At 39.6% G+C, this 19,015-nt stretch overlaps 1 protein-coding gene across 5 annotated transcripts in view; it reads right to left on the minus strand.

The window, feature by feature from the left end:
* The window catches only part of ocrl (OCRL inositol polyphosphate-5-phosphatase), a 65,083-nt gene that overhangs the window by 5,856 nt on the left and 40,212 nt on the right, over positions 1-19,015 (minus strand). For 3 of the 5 annotated variants that reach the window (XM_061891816.1, XM_061891815.1, XM_061891819.1), the window contains 6 exons: positions 18,755-18,865; positions 16,013-16,178; positions 11,427-11,662; positions 7,313-7,336; positions 6,084-6,203; positions 566-650 (listed from right to left, as the gene is read on the minus strand). In XM_061891816.1, the coding sequence (XP_061747800.1) occupies positions 566-650; positions 6,084-6,203; positions 7,313-7,336; positions 11,427-11,662; positions 16,013-16,178; positions 18,755-18,865 (742 nt within the window). The remainder of the gene's footprint in view (positions 1-565; positions 651-6,083; positions 6,204-7,312; positions 7,337-11,426; positions 11,663-16,012; positions 16,179-18,754; positions 18,866-19,015) is intronic. The other 2 variants (XM_061891818.1, XM_061891817.1) reach the window with 1 other exon arrangement.

A 19,015-nucleotide genomic window follows, 5' to 3' on the forward strand; every position in this document is an offset into this window, starting at 1 on the left:
TGAGCAGGCGGTGATATGTGTGACCATGTCTGTTGACATTTTGTGTTCGTTCGATTTTGATTTTTTTTTGCATCATGACAAGGGAAGGTTGTTTGCATTGGGTCATAAAGGTTAATGATGTGCACAGTTTCATTCAGAGCATGACCTGAATTAATAGTCTTGTGTGCTGGATGGCGACAAAATGGCATCATCAAAAGCAGTCTTTTAAAATTATTGCATATTACCTGCAGCAAGATTCCTTATTTAATGGGCGAAATTGTACATGTCGGCAGGTCATAGTTTGGACACGCCTGTACCAGATGATAGAAGGTGCATGACCGGTTTCCATTCATCTAAAGTCAAATGTGAGCCTTGGCTCAATAAAGGTTGGGAAACGCTGAACTAAGATATGTAGTGGAAAATGGAACGTTTACAGTTTGCTAAAGGTGTCATATCGTACTATTTATTAACAATTTCAGATCCTCACAGTACCCACAATAGTGTATTGGAAATGTGTTGGACTGTATTTAACCTTGATGCTGGAATTCAGACACTAAAAAAGGGGATTTTTTGTGAGTAAGGATACGGATGGTGTCTGGAATGCTGGTATCCAGACTGTCAATGATTGCCTGCAGCTCCTCCTTTAATCCTGGTGTTTGGAACAGGTCCTCCTGAGGTACAGACAGACCAAACAATGAATTATTGAAGGTATAACATTTACGTACATTGTATTTGACTAGTCAGCATTACAAAAAAAAGCTGTCAGGTGTATGTATTTAGGCTGTAATGTATTAGAACATAATAAAATATTTTATTGTGACTCGACATTGTCAAAAAATATTTCCGGTGAAAATCTTTTTTAGCAGCTCCCTAGGCTGTTATTTTCGAACACTTACATTTCTTCATGCACACCAGTTGTTTATTCGACATTTAACAGTGAGCTTATGATGATAACGGTACTGTTTAGTTGTTATAACTTGATACGTTATATTACCAAAGGTAATGCCACCTGCATTGACTCCCACATGAACTTGAAGTGCCATCCCACTCCTAGTCCATAGGGTTCAATACTATGTTGGTCAAACTTTTGCAGCTATTACAGCTTCGACTATTCTGGGAAGGCTGTCCACAAGGTAGCGAAGTGTGTTTATAGGAATTTTTGACCATTCTTCCAAGGCTTGGCTCTCAGTCTCGGTTCTAATTCATCCCAAAGGTGTTTTATCGGGTTCAGGTCAGGACTCTGTGCAGGCCAGTCAAGTTCATCCACACCAGACTGTCATCCATGTCTTTATGGACCTTGCACTGTGCACTGGTGCCCAGTCATGTTAAAACTCTTCCCACAAGGTTGGGAGCATGGAATTGTCCAAAAAGTTTTGGCACCCTGGAGCATTCAAAGTTCCTTTCACTGGAACTAAGTGGCCAAGCCAAACTCCTGAAAAACAACCCCACACCATAATTCCTCCTCCACAAAATTTCACATTTGACACAATGCAGTCCGAAATGGCAACATCCGAACCCAGACTCGTCCATCAGATTGTTGGATGGAAAAGCATGATTCATCACTCCAGAGAACGCTTATCTACTGCTCTAGAGACTAGTGGAGTTGTGCTTTACACCACTGCATCTGACGCTTTGCATTGTACTCGGTGATGCATGTCATAGATACAGCTGCTTGGCCAAGGACACCCATTCCGAGAAGCTCTCTATGTACTGTACGTGGGCTTATCTGAATATACATAAAGTTTGGAGCTCTGTAGCAACTGACTGTGCAGAAAATCCGTGACCTCTTTGCACTATGCGCTTCAGCATCCGCTGACCCCTCTCTGTCAGTTTACATGGCCTACCACTTGGTGGCTGAGTTGCTGTTGTTCCCAAACTCTTCCATTTACTTACAATAAAGCCGACAGTTGACTTTGGAATATTTAGGAGCGAGGAAATTTTTACAACTGGATTTGTTGCACAGGTGGCATTCTACGACAGTTCCACGCTGGAAATTACTGAGCTCGTGAGAGTGGCCCATTCTTTCACAAATCTTTGTAGAAACAGTCTCCATGCCTAAGTACAAGATTTTATGCACCTGTGGCCTGGCCAAGTGATTAGGACACCTGATTCTGATCATTTGGATGGGTGGCCAAATACTTTTTGGCCGTAGTGTATCTTACACGTCTGAGTTTCATTTGCAAGTATTATATAGGAGACTTTACATGCAGTTGCCATTCCAAGACATTGATAGCAATAGTGTATAAGCTACGATGTGTTGCCTCGTCAGTCTTTTGCATCCCACAAAATGTTCATACTGTAAGTCCCGTACTTATTACACAAGAACTGTTTGATTACAACATGCATCTTAGTTGTAGTTTTTATTAACAAGTTAGGAGGTGTTGAAATCGCAATGTAAAATTGATAATGCTAATCAGTAGCATGTAAATGTCAAATTCAATGTAAATTAGCATCAAGCTAGCACTTTTTTTTTTTAAATTATTTAACCAGGAAAAAAATCCCATTGAGATCAAACACCTCTTTGTCAACGGAGTCCTGGCCAAGAGGCAGCAGTTACACATAACATTACATTAACATTACACATTAAAATGACAGGATGGAAATCAAGTAAAACATATAACAGATAACTGAGGATGCGTCAAATGCTCTCAGTTGGGATTTGAAAGCATTTAAGGATAAACATTCAGTCAGCTTCCAGTCTCTTTGTAACATGTTGCAAGCAGAAGGAGCTGCATAGACAAAATATTTTTCCCCAGCTCATTGTGAACAGAAAGGACAGAGAGCAACAGCTGATCGTTGGATCTCAGTATATAAGAGTTTGTAATTCTCTGTGAAATCAATGTACATATGTAATCTGGCAATAGTCCCAGAAGAGCCTTGTAAATAAAAGTGTACCAATGACACTGTCTCTGACAGAGAAGGCCATCACACCCGAGAGTACAAGTCACAGTGGAGTGTCATGGCTACAGAAGCATGGTAAACACGGTCCAACATCTGAAGACAGGAATGAGTAGCATTCATACACAAAAAGATCACCATAATCTAGCAGAGTCAAGGCGCCTTTTTACACCAAAAGAAAAACATCTCTTATTACGGAGGAAAAATTCCAATTTAAGTTTTAGTTTCTTCACCAGTTGATCAATAAAAGGTTTAAAAGTGAGAGATTCATCAATTAAAACACTAAGGTATTTATTATATTCATGCACCACTTCTATGACATTCCCCTTCAAAAGTGGACACTACTGGGGGAGCTTGAGGCACCTTCCTATGTTTGGTAAACAGCACAAGTTTTGTCTTGTCAGCATTGAGAACCAGTTTTAAGTCAATAAGTGAATTCTGCACAGCGACAAAAGCGTGGGAGTTAACAACCTGTTCAACAAATTACCATGAGCAATAACTAATTGTATTGTCAGCATGAAAATGCATATTAGCATCAGAGAAATGTTCAAGATCATGGGGGACTTTTCCAGGGTGTACGACGCCTTCTGCCCATGTGCAACTGAGATAGGCTTCAGCACCCCCCCGCAACCCCGTAAGGGACAAGCGGTAGAAAATGGATGAATGGAAGATCATTGATGCATAAAATAAATAAGAGGGGCCCCAATACAGATCCGTGAGGCACTCCTTTATGAACATTGACAAACTCTGAACAAAGGCCCTCGTATTTAATACACTGCATCCTGTTTTCTAAATAATTTGAAAACCAAACGACCGTATGTTCTGACAGTCCAATGAGAAACATTTTAAAACAGTCTGGTCTAGTGTGTCAACCGCTTTGGAGAGATCCATAAAGAGTGAGGCACAGTACTGTTTTTTTATCAAGCACTACAATGATGTCATTTACCACCTTCATTGTAGCAGTGATGGTGCTGTGCTGTTTCCTGAAGCCAGGTTGATTTTTAAAAATCATTTGATTTGAAGACAGGAACTCTTTCAACTGATCACAAACAAGAGATTCCAGAATTTGCGAGAAGACATACATTTGATATTGGCCTATAATTAGAAATAAGATCCCTATAATAAAAGTAAGAACAAAAGCAGATTGCCTAACTGATGGAATGTCTTTGTTTTTAACTGGCAGATTAAAAATAATTGAATGTGGCTCTGCGCGCTTTAAAAATCAAGGCTCAATCAAGTCAGGTCCGGGGGACTTTCTGTGGTCTAATGTTTTTAGGGCTTTATGCACTTCAAGACAAGGAAAATATGGGAGAGTGGAGCCTTATTGTATGTTTGAGCAGTCTTCTCAGTATGTTTATACCCAGCAATGCTTGCTTTGTATTAGCACAAATTAAGTAGTGCTTATCTAGGGTGGAAATGATGGTGCAAAATTGTTACATCAATTTGGAGGACGAGTCAAACACTAAAAAGCTCTGTTTTACCCGCTCTTTTACAATACTGGAGTCTCCAAAAGCTCAGTTTTAAGGGCAAAAACCTTTGTGCGCTGCCAATGACCACATCGCATAGAAACATATGCTTTTTCACCTCCACCAGGAGGTTATGTAATTGTTTGTTTGTCTGTTACTTTATCAGTCCATTATAGCTAGTTCAAGAAGTTATGGGTGGATTTTCATTAAACTTCTAGGAAAAGTCAGAAATTAAATTAAGGAAAATATATTTTTGGGCTGGTTTCGGATCATTTTTAATACGTTACTGCAGGCTTAAATTACGCGCCTCAACTTCTGTGAGTGTGTACACCAGGGACTCCACATCCCCGCCCGACAAAGAGAGTGGATGACTGACAAGAGCAGGGGGTGTCAAACGTATGTTTTATCCGGCCCGCGGGATGAGTTTGCTAAGTATACAAATTAACCTGAAATTTTTGAATGAAAGAAACAGTTCTTCTACATGTGTCTACTGGATGTTGTAATAGCAATTCTTTGTATCTCTGTAGACCAAGGGTCGGCAACCCGCGGCTCTTGGATCACTCTGATGTGGCTCAGCTGCATATTTGCCGACCCCCCCATTTTAACGGGAGGTTTTCCAAATTTCTTTGCCTCTCCCAGAAATCTCTCCAGGATAACATTCTCAGATTTTCCCCCAAACAACAAGATTGACGCCTTGCGGTGATGGCAATGCCTTAAACATCCTCTTGACCACGTCGTAGCGTCGGCTTTAATACTATGTTATCTGAGTGCTGGCCAGCCACATCTAGTGTGCGGGTGCTGACTCAACGCACAAGCGACTGCAAGGCATAGTTGTTCAACAGCCATACAGGTTACACTGAGGGTTGTGATATAAACAACTTTAGCACTCTTACTAATATGCACCACATTGTGAACCCACACCAAACAAGAATGACATGATATAAACAACTTTAGCAATCTTACTAATATGCACCACATTGTGAACCCACACCAAACAAGAATGACATGATATAAACAACTTTAGCACTCTTACTAATATGCACCACATTGTGAACCCACACCAAACAAGAATGACAAACCCATTTCGGGAGAACATCCGCCCTGTAACACATTATAAACGCAGCATAACAAATACCCATAATCCTATGCATCCCTAACTAATTTTCATATTAAGGTACGGGCCGTGTGTCTGAGACCCCTGGTTAATACATAGCACTGAGCAAAACAAAAGTTTGTACGCTGTGTTATTTCATTTTAAATTTCAAGAGTCTTGTGGCTCCCATAGTTTTCTTTATTTTGTGAAACGGGTCAAAATGGCTCTTTGAGTGGTAAAGGTTGGCGACCCCTGCTGTAGATGAAAATATAAATAACGACAAATAAAGATAGAATACTATTAACCGCAACATGTAAGTGTAAAAAAACAACAACATTATGATTTGTGCATTTTCAGAATGTGCTTCTTCTCTTTTTAAACACAGAAAACAATCTGAAGGTGTCTTCATTTTTAAGTTATGGTGCGGGGATTTTACCAGTCCGGCCCACTTGGGAGCAGATTTTTCTCCATGTGCCCCCGATCTAAAATGAGTTTGACGCCCCTGGACAAGACGGTTCACTCTGGTTGAATTTAGGACTTTTAAACTATTCGGAAATAGGGCGTGGTGGAGGTCTGTGCTCTCCGAGAGCTCACTGGTTTAAAATAAATCTGTGTTGATGATGTAACCTAAGAGCCTGGCATCTCACCTGATCACAAGCCTTTGTAAAGAGATGGTTGACCAGGATCCACATCTCCTTGGGGATTTTGAGAGGTGCGTCCTCTGTGCTTGTGGCATCCCCCATCAGGAAGTTCATCTTTGACCGTTCCTGTGGCGGTGAAAGCACAGTTACACACTTTGCACAAAAGATCACACAACGGCCTCCCGGCATGTTAAGAAATGAGCAATCTTGCCTGTGTGGGTGCCTCCAACTTAACTTTACATTATCTCACAATATATTTGCTGCAACTTTACCGCCATCTTGTGGACATTGTGAGTAATTCATGTTAATGACCATGAATTTCTCTTTGAAGTGTACACAGCAGTATTTTGTATATGTGACCCAATGCCAGCACTAAAATAATGTATTGATGCTAGGATAAATATTTTGTTGTGATGTTGTATTTTATTTTTTTAACATATTGTGTGCTTTTTTTTCTTTCTCTCTCTCTTTCTTTTCAATTGTAATTTTACTGCCTTTTTTACATCATGGCCCGGGGACCATAGATGAAAACTAGCCTTCTGGCTAGTTTTGGCTTTTTTTAACCATGTGTAGTCATGTGTTTTGTGAAATTGAATTGTTCCCTTTGAAATAAACTAATCTAATCAAAAACAACCTTTCCCACTCATGGCACAAATAAACTAACACAAAAAGTCAACACACATGGTCACACATAACACAATCTGCCACTCAACTGTTATAAAAATGTCCAAGCACAACACATAATTCAAACCCTCACCCATTTAAATCTCCTGCAATGCACTATGGGAAAAATGCAAAACACTGTTTCAACACTTATCCGTCGTTATTTCTAAATGATTGAAAAGCCTTAAGGAGGTCGTCATGGAAATTAACAAGTTAGGAGTCAAACTTTCACATATTCTTAAAATCCAATTACCGGTATACATATAAATATGTATAGGATAAATGTGTGTATATACGTATAATATTACTTTACATGCAGTCGGCTTTCGGTCCACGGCCAAATTATTTTAGCCCAATGTGGCCCCCCAAGGCAAAATGTTTGGACATCCCTGCACAAGAAAACTAACAGTGCCATTAACCTATAATACCTAATTAAAGTATATTCCAGGGATGCTGGCTTCTACCTCTTCTTCCAAATGATTGGTTTCAGTGAATGAATCCCCCAAGGGATGCAAGTTGCTACAAAGGTGATGGTAATGTCCTGATGTTATTTATGAGCAATGGGAAGTTACCTTTTCAGTGAAGCTGTCCTCTCCCTGAGCAAGAAGAAGTCAGTCCGAAACCAGAGTGCAGAATTGGAAGGGAAAGATGAAGGCAAGGAGAGGCAATGAAAGGAAGCAAAATAAGAGAGAAGGTCGCAGTGAATCAAGAAGATGAGATGATTGCACCAGTTAACACCAGTAGGTAAATGCAATTAGAATTGAAAAGGCAACTTCAAAACACAATATCCTACATAGTGATATACAAAACCCAAAACCAGTGAAGTCGGCACGTTGTGTAAATCGTAAATAAAACCAGGATACAATGATATGCAAATCCTTTTCAATCTATTGAGTAGACTGCAAAAACAAGATACTTGACGTTTGAATTGGTAAAGTTTGTTAGTTTTTACAAATATTAGCTAATTTGGAATTTGATGCCTGCAACATGTTTCCAAAAAGCCGGCACAAATGGCAAAAAAGACTGAGAAGGTTGAGGAATGCTCATCAAACACTTATTTGGAACATCCCACAAGTGAACAGGCTAATTGGGAACAGGTGGGTGCCATGATTGGGTATGAAAGCAGCTTCCATGAAATACTCAGTCATTCACAAGGATGGGGCAAGGGTCACCACTTTGTGAACAAATGCGTTAGCAAATTGTCGAACAGTTTTAGCACAACATTTCTCAACGAGCTATTGCAAGGAATTTAGGGATTTCACCATCTAAAGTCTGTAATATCATCAAAAGGTTAAGAGAATCTGGAGAACTCACTGTATGTAAGCGGCAAAGCTGAAAACCAACATTAAATGCCATTGACCTTCGATCCCTCAGGCAGTACTGCATCAAAAAGCGACATCAGTGTATAAAGGATATCACCACATGGGCTCAAGAACACTTCAGAAAACCACTGTCAGTAACTGCAGTTTGTCGTTACATCTGTAAGTGAAAGTTAAAACTCTACTATGCAAAGCGAAAAGCATTTATCAACAACACCCAGAAACACAGCCGGCTTTACTGGGCCAAAGCTCATCTAAGACGGACTGATGCAAAGTGGAAAAGTGTTCTGTGGTCTGATGAGTCCACATTTTTTTTTTTTTTGTTGGAAACTGCGGACGTCGTGTCCTCCAGACCAAATAGGAAGAACCATCCGGACTGTTATAGGCGCAAAGTTCAAACGACAGCATCTGTGATGGTATGGGGGTGTATTAGTGCCCAAGGCATGGACATCTGTAAAGGCATTATTAATGCTGAAAGGTACATACAGGTTTTGGAGCAACGTATGTTGCCATCTAAGTAATGTTATTTTCATAGAGGTCCCTGCTTATTCCAGCAAGACAATGCCAAGCCACATTCTGCACATGTTACAACAGCATGGCTTCGTAGTAAAAGAGTGCGGGTACTAGACTGGCCTGCCTGTAGTCCCGACCAGTCTCCCATTGAAAATGTGTGGTAGATTAGGAAGCGGAATATACGACAACGGAGAACTACTTAAGCTGTACATCAAGCAAGAATAGGAAATAATTTCACCTGAAAAGCTTAAAAAAATTGGTCTCAGTTCCCAAACGTTTATTGAGTGTTGATAAAAGGAAAGGCCGTGTAAAACTTGTAAAAATGACCCTGTGCCAACTTCTTGGCATTGTGTTGCTGTTATTAATTTCTAAATTAATGATTGCAAAAAAAATGAAGTTTTTCAGTTCCAACATTAAATATTTTGTCTTCACAGTGTATGATTAAAGGATTTGCAAGTCATTGTATTATGTTTTTATTTAGGATTTACGCAAAGTGCCAACTTCACTGGTTTTGGGTTTTGTAAAAGAAGTGTGGTGTATATTTTTAATAACATGAGTCCTGTCATTAATGCCCCTATTCAGTTAAAATAGTTAAAGCCAGGTCAAAATATATCCTGGCATTAATAGTTGAGGCTGTAAGCAACTTCTGTTTAACAAGGCCTTTAATTGTTCATAAGCCTAAGCAAACGCAATAACTCCCTGAGCATTTAATGGCGCACATGTGAGCAACATCACACATGTACACTTGGGCCATACCAGCAGCACACCTGTCCCAGACCTGACCTCATAGAAAGTTAAATGTGTAATTATAATAATCAAATGACGGCAGTCATTTCCATTTGATTGTTTTCTAATATAAGTCATTTGGCTCACTTACAATGACTATAACAAAAAAAATGTAGTTTTTCACGAGCTGTGTACTATTATTATATGTCTGGCTGCTTCGGAAAGACTGTCTACCTATTTGAGGGATCACATTTAGTTCTTTAAACATTCACATGTTGCACAATAAGATGTAAGCATGAGATTATGTGTACATTACTGTAACTTTCTGTCCATAAAATGTATGTTTTTATTAGCATTTTTGTAATGGAGTAACAGCATTTCATGATTAATATCCAAAAATGACAGTTGAATAAGCACGCATCTGGTTGAGGAGTCATAATGTAACGACCTGGCATTTACACTTTATGTGTTGGAGTTGTCCGACTTTTTGTGTGTGGCCGTAAACACATCAGTTGTTTAGTCTAATGCAGGCCTGGGCAATTATTTTGACTCGGGTGCCACATTTAGAGAAAAAAATGTATCTGGAGGCCGGTGTACTTATTTTTAGGGACACTACAAAACTTCACAATAATGTCTGATTGAATGCTAAAAACTTTATGACGGACCGCCTTAAAAAACGTAAAGGAATTTTACATTTTTCTATTAACAATAAAACACTGAATATTGACAAACTATGAATGTCACACCCCCTTTCGATTGACATATTTTACAATCAAGTGAAACGCAACAAAATTCAACAAACAGTGAAATATGAACGAAGGGTACAAAATAAACCCAACTACAATCTGATACATCACTAAGCTTTAAAACTTTGTTGTGAAAAGCTCCTCCCGCATATGTGGGAACGCTTGGTGCCTCGTCTGAGCTGCTGTTACGTAGATTACCATAGTAACTAATTAGATTACCTTAGTAACCAGTATATCATCCATAAACGCAGATTCCAACCATTGAAATGCTTTGTATAGTTGAAGACTTACGGTCCTTAGAAAACACCACTGCACATCATAATGGCAGCTACACTTTCCATCTTAAAGATTTAAAAAAAAATATTTAGGAATGTCCGGCGGGTCAGATAGAAAAGCTGAATGGGCCGCATGTGGTCCCCTGGCTTTAGTTTGCTCAGGTCTGATCTAATGTGTGCTTGTGTTATTGCAGGTGAGAAAAATATGACGGATGATAAAGAGTTGGTTTTGGCTTGCAAGGCAGAATAGATAGACATTTTTACTACTGTTGTTGGTGATTTTATGACCGACAATAAACAGATTTGCTCAGTAAAGAGATCGATGTAATTCCTGTCTCTTCTTAAAGCGTCTCGACAGACGTTACAATAATTGAACAGCTTTTATAAACATTGTTTTATCTGTTCGGGCCGCTTGTGGTCAACGGTCACTCACAGTTGCATTGCTAAATTGTACAGAATATATTGCTACGTGTTTACTTTGCTTAGAATTCAGATTGGATTTTGCACAGAGGACGCGTGAGCAGTTAATGGGAACTTATTCTATCTGCACACGATAAATTATGAGTGGTCAGCATGCAGAAGTTGTAGCTGTCTTTTCAAAATGTCATTGTTGGTGTTACATAATCAGTGGTATAAATGCTGACTCAGCGGTTTCTTCTTACTGCCATTACGACGACTGTGCTGTGCAATTGACTTGCGGTCTACATTTTCTCATGCAATTCAAATGATCGTTAACGTTAAATAAATTAACATATTACACATAATTGGTTTCTACGTGTTGTAAATATCAGACTGTCTCTATTTATATCGTGCTACCAATTAATGCCCCGCCCTCTTGGTTTACCTTTCATTACAACAGTTCTCTCTCTTTTAGTCTGGTATTTTTACTACTTCCTTGTTCACTTGGCAACAAAAATACACATACTGAAGCATTTCATAGTCTCCAAAAATACACACTTTGTGTGACCAGCTTTACCCAGAAAGGGTGAACAAACCCTCACGTGTCCTCTTAGTACTTATCTAAGCTACACTGCGGGTTTATGTCCATGTTTCATGAGCAAGCGCTCAACTGATCCTGCAAGTCCCCTGATTTCAAGCTCCTCTTACCAAGTCGATGAGTTTGGTGATGGGGATCTCTCTGATGGGCTTCTTCATCCGACACAGGGTCTCCAGCGAGGTGCCGAAGCAGCTGGGCAGGTAGTTGCCCGAGATGGTGATGAAGTAGTCCTTGCCTCGGTCCAGGTGGAGCACCAGAATGTCTTCGATGGAGTCCTCGCCGGAGTTGAGCAGCGTGACAGAGTCTTTACTGACGTAGACCTCCAGATAGATCTCGAGGGTCTCATCTGATCACATAAAAACACAGAATCTAGGATTTGAAGGTTCTGGTTGCAGCCATTAGTGAACTTTATTTTGGGTCAATTACTGCAAGACACGTTAAGTCTGATTTCTTAATGATTGGTTGATTAAATGCTAGAAATGTGCAAATCGATTGGCCACCCATCAGTATCGGACAATTTTCATGTAAAAATATGTGATCGCCGTCACTGATTAATGCCTTTTAACACTGATCACTGACGAGCAGCTAAAATCCCCATACACAGTGAGGAGCCGCTCCCCTAAGTTAATAATCATTACTATTACCGCATATGAACATCATTTTTTTATAGCATCTTCGGCATCATTATCACTGGAGGCCAAGGCTGAACATGTCAACAGCGAGAGTAGAAAGTGCTTAGCAAATTTGAAAGGATTTAAAAAACTTCCTTGTGGCCTACGTCAGTGGTTCTCAAATGTTTTTTTTTTTTTACCAAGTACCACCTCAGAAAAAACTTGGCTCTCCAAGTACCACTATAATGACCAATATTAAAATACAGTAGCACAGTAGGGATGGATATTAATTAAAAACAAGGCAGAATTTTATTTAACACGTATATTTATTATTCTTGACCACTGTAACATTACACACAGCTTGAACAGTAACATTGAGTTGGAATATAGGTTAAAAAAAAACTTTAATCAAACTATTCATACCACTAGATAGAGCCTGTGTACCACAAAACAAGTACATGTACAGTAATAGCGTTGCTTTGGTCAAAATGTTGCATAGATCTTCAAGTCATTTTCTGGCTCTCTCTTCAGAAATAAGATATTTTGTGGGTGGTTATAAATTACAGACTGAGCCCCCTTTGACTGTGTTTCCACCCTGTCAGCCATGTTGTAGCTATTATGTCCAACATGGCAACAGCAGAAAATTTTAGCACGTATGCGCATGTACGAGCCGGTCTGCCTCACAACAAGAGAAGAGGCAAAGATAATGAACGTGTTGACTATAATTCTGGACTACAACTGAATAAAAATCGCAGACTCGTGCCAATCTCTTTATGTAAATTTCTACCATATATGGAACTATCCACTGGTGTAACTTAACCAAAATCTGTCTCTTAAAGGGAAACTGCACTTTTTTTGGAAATGTGCCTATTGTTCCCAATCATTATGAACGACATGACGACGGATGGACTTTTTTTTTTATGCATTCGAACTTGTAAATGAACATAAAAAAAAGTCTGCTTACAGCGGAGTCAATGGGAGCGCCACTATTTCACCTATAAAATCTGATAAATAACCATTCAAAAAGAGCTAACAATACTCCATTTATGTTTCGTGACTTCAATATTAACCAAGTATTAGTGATATTGTTATTATTAGCGCTGACACAGACAAACTATTTATTGCGGCGCCATGATCACTTCCGTGTGTCCCTATGTTTACATCATCGAATGGTATGCCGTTTCCTTGCTTCCCTGCTCCCTGTAAGTTTATTGGAGGTCATAAACCATTAGAGATGTCCGATTATATCGGACTGCCGATATTATCGGCCGATAAATTCTTTACAATTTAATATCAGAAATTATCGGTATCGGTTTCAAAAAGTAAAATTTATGACTTTTTAAAACGCCGCTGTACGGAGTGGTACACGGACATAGGGAGAAGTACAGAGCGCCAACGAGCCTTATAGGCACTGCCTTTGCGTACCGACCCAGTAACATATCTACGGCTTTTCACACACAGAAGTGAATGCAACGCATACTTGGTCAACAGCCATACAGGTCACACTGAGGGTGACAACTTTAACCTGTTACAAATATGCGCCACACTGTGAACCCACACCAAACAAGAATCACAAACACATTTCAGGAGAACATCCGCACTGTAACACAACATAAACACAACAAAGCACATACCCAGAACCCCTAGCAGCACTAACTCTTTCGTGACGCTACAGTATACACCCCCGTTACCCATCCCCCTCCCACCTCAGCCCCGCCACCCAACCCTGCCAACCTCAACCTCCTCATGCTCTCTCAGGGAGAGCATGTCCCAAATTCCAAGCTACTGTTTTGAGGCATGTTAAAAAAAATAATGCACTTTGCATTATTTAGAGGCAAATACAGTCATACCTGTGTTAGTGGCCATTTGTCTCTATGGCTGTCACTCGCCGATAACGGCCACAAAAATGTCCCTTGCGGAAAAAAGTAGTGTTAAGTAACTTGTCTATAGCGACCACCTGTTTAACGCGGCCACACATTTTGCATCCTTAAACAGTTTTTGGACTCCGTGCCATAACACAGTCCTAAATTTTTTTATTTCTTAAGCGGGATTTGTGGTGGCCGCAACAGGGTCCCAACTGGGATGCAGCCGCGCCAGGACTCGACAAGTCTTATCGAAGCTCCATTAAGCTTTGCGCAGTTGACTAATTGTCAAAAGTCTGGCATGAATGAAAATCAGCATCCTATTCACGCGAGCAACGATGAGCAGGCTCAAATTCAGTAGCAGTGTAACTTTATTTTAGAAACCCTTTAATAAAATTCCGGATACATGCACGCGTACATGTATATTTAATTGTGTAAAGGTCAACATGCACGGAAATTCAAAATGGCGGCAAACCTGCGTATAGTTGGCTACCTGTCTATAGCGGCCACTTTCTTTGCTTCCCTTGAATGGTCACTATAGACAGGTTTGAATATTGTACTTTTTGCCTTTGTTTAGTTATTGTGTACCATTGACTTTGTTTTGCTGAAGCCATTAATTCTAAGTACCGTATTTTCCATACTATGAGGCGCACTTAAAATCCTTTTTTTTCCCCAAAACTCGACAGTGCACCTTATAACCCGGCGCGCCTAATTCAAAGAATAGGTTTGGTTGAACTTACCCACCTCGAAGCTATTTTACTTGGTACTGTACATGGTGTAATGATAAGTGTGACCAGTAGATGGCAGTCAAACATAAGAGATAAGTGTAGGCTGCACTATGATGGCAATATGTCTCAAGTAAACAACATCAATATTTTAAATGTTACATTGAAAATATAGAACATTATACACACAACGCTCAAAAATCTATCAAAATGTTTTAGTACGACTTTGGTAAGCTATGAAGCCGCACTGCTTGAAGCATTGTCGCCGCATTAAACATACGAGTATTATTATGGTGTGTGTATAAGGTAGGACATTTTCGGACGTTTTGTTTCGTAATATTGTGCAAAAGCAACTTTTCCTACATTCTGGTACCTGCTGATCTGTATAGGTCCTGAAAAATTGTGCGCTTCTACCTTTGTAGTCCGTGCCAACAACGTAGTCGATAAGCTTCTTTTTTTTGTCCATCTTCTTGTTAAGGGACTTTCATTCTCCGCTGTTGCCATTCCTGATTTAACCTCTTATGGCCCAAGCTGTTTGTTTACATGTTTTTTTTATTTCTCTTTGCTATTTGGGCTTATTGGACCCTAATTAGAATAAAAACTAAAAATCATCTTTTAATATGATGTACTTAGTCCATAAATACACAAACGTGTACTTCTTGTGTCGTGACATACAAATTTTTATTTTTACACTTTTTTTCCAAATTCCACTGTATGTTATACTCTTCTGACACCACCAGATAGCAGTATAAGTGTCCAAATGTTGGCATAAGACCCCAATTCAGTAGTGTACACAATTATGGAAATAAGCGCTAAAAGGTGCTGTCCACGCATGTGGCCACTAAGGCCTTTAGACGATAAAGTAGTGTGAAGTTCTTAATTATATCTGTCAGTAAACTCGCCATGAAAGCGCTAAAACATACCGGTGTAGTGAGTTTACATTAATCACCCAAGGAAATTTACTTATTAGAGTTCCGGTCGGATGGTTTTTCACAGGACACAATAATAGATCAAATAGATTAAAAATAAACCATTAATTGGCAGTACGCTTTATAATCCGGTGCGCCCTATGGTCCGGAAAATACGGTGCTAAAAGAGAATGAGGAACTAGTTTAACGATTGTGTTGATAAATACATTTTAAAAATGACATTTAAAACATGTGATCTGTATCTTACCTATGGATGATCAGTATGGTTACCCGCCGCATAAAACCCTAACCGGAACGTCCCCATTAAAGGCCCATCACTACAACTACTTGTAAAATCAAATGACAGCCAATATAAAATCGTATCAACATTTTTGGTTGGTAGGAATGGATAGAATGCGGATGATATTTCATTGTGTAGGCGGACCTAAAGTCATTACGCTCACTGCAATTTTCTTTTTGCATTTAAACCACAGCAAACAGCATACAATAAGACAATTCAGAGTAAAACAGAGGAGAGGCTCAGACGTGGAAAATCTGATCAATTATAAAGGATTAAATAAGACACTTACTTGGTTCCAAGAATCCCTCGCTCGGCTCAGCACGCAGCCAAGACTTGCAGTACTGCGAGTCGTTGAGTTTGGGGATGAAAGCAAAGTGACAGGGCACCTGCCCGTCATTCTTTATGAGTAAACGCTCCCTCTCGAGTTGCCGGAACTTTACATTCTCAAACATAAACTGCAGTGGAAGAAGAAAATACACTGGAATTGAACACATCGGAAGAGGCCAGATGTTGGAAAGCAGGACCACGGACTGGTAATGCAGTAAAAGGCAGGCGTGCTCAGGTAAAATAAGCCGATCCAGGTGTTGTAAACTACCGTATTTTTCGGACTATAAGTCGCAGTCTTCTCCACAGTCCAATAAAATAAAATAAAATTTAAAAAATGATTTTTATTTTATTCTAATAGTTTGGCCAAGTCTCACCCCCGGCCAAACTACAAAAAAAAACGCGACTTATAGTCCGAAAAAATACAGTAGTTCGCCTCTAAAGGAGTTTTGGCAGTAGAGCTGTACTAACTAGATAAAGTTGGAAAAAGGCTTTAAACTTTGAGGGTAGATGCCTGAAATGGATGTCAACTGGATACCTTCTATTGGAAGTATTTCAGTCATGTTTAATCAGTGCAAATTCCAGGGGCAGACCTCGCCTGGCACCCGTAGCTGGGGGTCGGGACTATATAGCTTTTTGCCTTGAGAAGGCCTGGATGCCCGTGATGGGGAGAGGGACACCTGGCTATGTTTGAGTCTGAATTTGAGTTTATTTCGAACATGCAAGCATACAACATGATACATCAAAATTTCCAGTTTCTCTTCCTAATCATCCAGACACAGGGTGTCCCCAAAATTACCAAGATACCCGTTGTGGTGGGGCCGTGGTCAACATGATGTCATAACGTTATTTGCTCCAAAGCATATATTTTTGATTGAAAAGGCAAAAAATGTATGCATACATTTAAAACAAATCTGTTAATAATGATTATATAAATAACATATATATTTGCTTTGTATTTTAATTGTTGCTCCTGTTTGTACAATGTATTTTTTTTCTTTCGAAAGATTTGTCCAATTCTTTTATTTACTATTTCTTTATTATAAAACGACTGGAAACGTGAAACATCTAAAATTTAGCATCTGTTTCTGGTCTTATTGTGGGATGTACTGGTGTTTAGAGACTCTTTACTTCTGTCGCGCGATGTCTGCACAAAAAGCGAGCTTCAGAGACCCTGATGTCCAACTTGCTTCGCGCTGTTAGGAGCCTTTTTCTCCTTAAAAGCCGGCGCTGTCGTCTTAAATTTTTGCCGATCAATGTCTGCTAGTATTTCTCAGATGTATTAAAATATGTCCACAGCGCAAACATGCTGCCTGCGATCCAGACAGCTTACGTCATCACAACGTTTGGTTTCGGCAGTGCTGTTCTGGTGATCAAAATAAATCCTTTTTCACGGCCAGATTTTCGTATTTCATTTATTTAATTGGGACAGTGCGCATTAATCAACACTTGAAATAACAGTGTAAATGCGCCAGACTTAGCATAAATGCTAATTTTCAGCTGTAGTCCCAGGACAGCTTTCTAAAATAACACAGTGAGACACATAAGACTTTAGAGGAGAAGACGACAGCCTCCACTTGGCCTCCTCTGCATGTAACAAGAAATGGTGCAAGACAAAGTTGTGAAACTAATGTCGCCAACCAAACGTTGAACCGTCAGCCTTAGGCAGTCATCCCGACTGTCGAAAACCGAGGCCTGTCAGTGCTTCAACTTAATGTCAAGGGCCTAACAAGCATAAGACATTAAAACCACGATGACAGAAATAAGAACCAAATAAATAAGACATTATGAAAACAGACAAGACAAGCAGTTGCAATACACAACTACAAGACAATAGACCAGGACAGACAATTAACTCATAGCTTAAAATACGCTGGTCAGAAGCCCACTGGAACGGGCTAGTGTTTGGAAACAGTGTTTATTGGTTTAATGGGTTCCATGTCTGATTTATTTTTAGCCAGTGTTTAAGTTTTTTTTTGAAAAGTGGATAGTTATCACAGTCTTTAATGTGTGTGGGCAACTTATTCCAAGATTGTGTTCCTCTTACAGAGCTGACCATTTGACCGACATTTGTTCTACGTCTTGGTGTATTACAATCACCTCTGAACAAGGCCCTAGTTCTCCGTCCTTCAGTGCATCACTAGTCAAAAGTGTGTAAATAATGAACTATATACATCCATTCATACAGTCTCACTTTAACACCTACTGGTGTTAAAGTGTATGTAAGTGTGTTACGATGTTCATTATTTTAATAGTCTGTGAACACACCGTGTCGGCGGAGAATGAGGAAGTGTTGTGTGTCTACGAGTGAAACACGGAGACAGATGTGTGTTCACTCAGGAAATACTGGTTGGAATTGGACTTGTTGTTAGAATAAAATTGGCAATAAAAGATAATAAAAGTGTCATACTTTGTGTATCTTCTTCTGGACGCTACAATCAATACATTATACTACTTATAGTACTGTTTTTCACAATGTAAAGCGCTACAGAGTCACTACAGAAAAGCGCTATATACTGTAAATATAATTCAGTCACGTAAAGAAACTAACACATTTTTGAGGTGTGGCGTGGCGGCAAGTATGTTGCCGCGGTGCACCGCCACAATCAAATACAATAAGGGGGAAACCCTGTGACATATTGCATACGATGAATGGATTTGTGGAGTGGATTGACTGTACACAATATGAAACGGTAATTTTTCTTACCTCTCTCCTGCTCAGCGTCACAGACGGAAGGAAATCGTTCTCCATTCTGTCCATAGCACGAACAATCTCCTCAAACACCTTTTTGTGGCGCTGCTCATTGACCACCTTCACCTGTTGCACACGCACAGACGTCCCAAAAAATAAGTAGTACTGCCGTAATCATGAAAGCTGTTCCTCATATAAGAGTGTCAATAATTAAAGATGTGTTAATTGTTTATTAGTGGTGTCAAAATTAGTTTTATATATATTACAAAAAGTCGT

Source organism: Nerophis ophidion, linkage group LG29 (genome assembly GCF_033978795.1).
Source record: "Nerophis ophidion isolate RoL-2023_Sa linkage group LG29, RoL_Noph_v1.0, whole genome shotgun sequence".
NCBI lineage: Eukaryota > Metazoa > Chordata > Actinopteri > Syngnathiformes > Syngnathidae > Nerophis > Nerophis ophidion.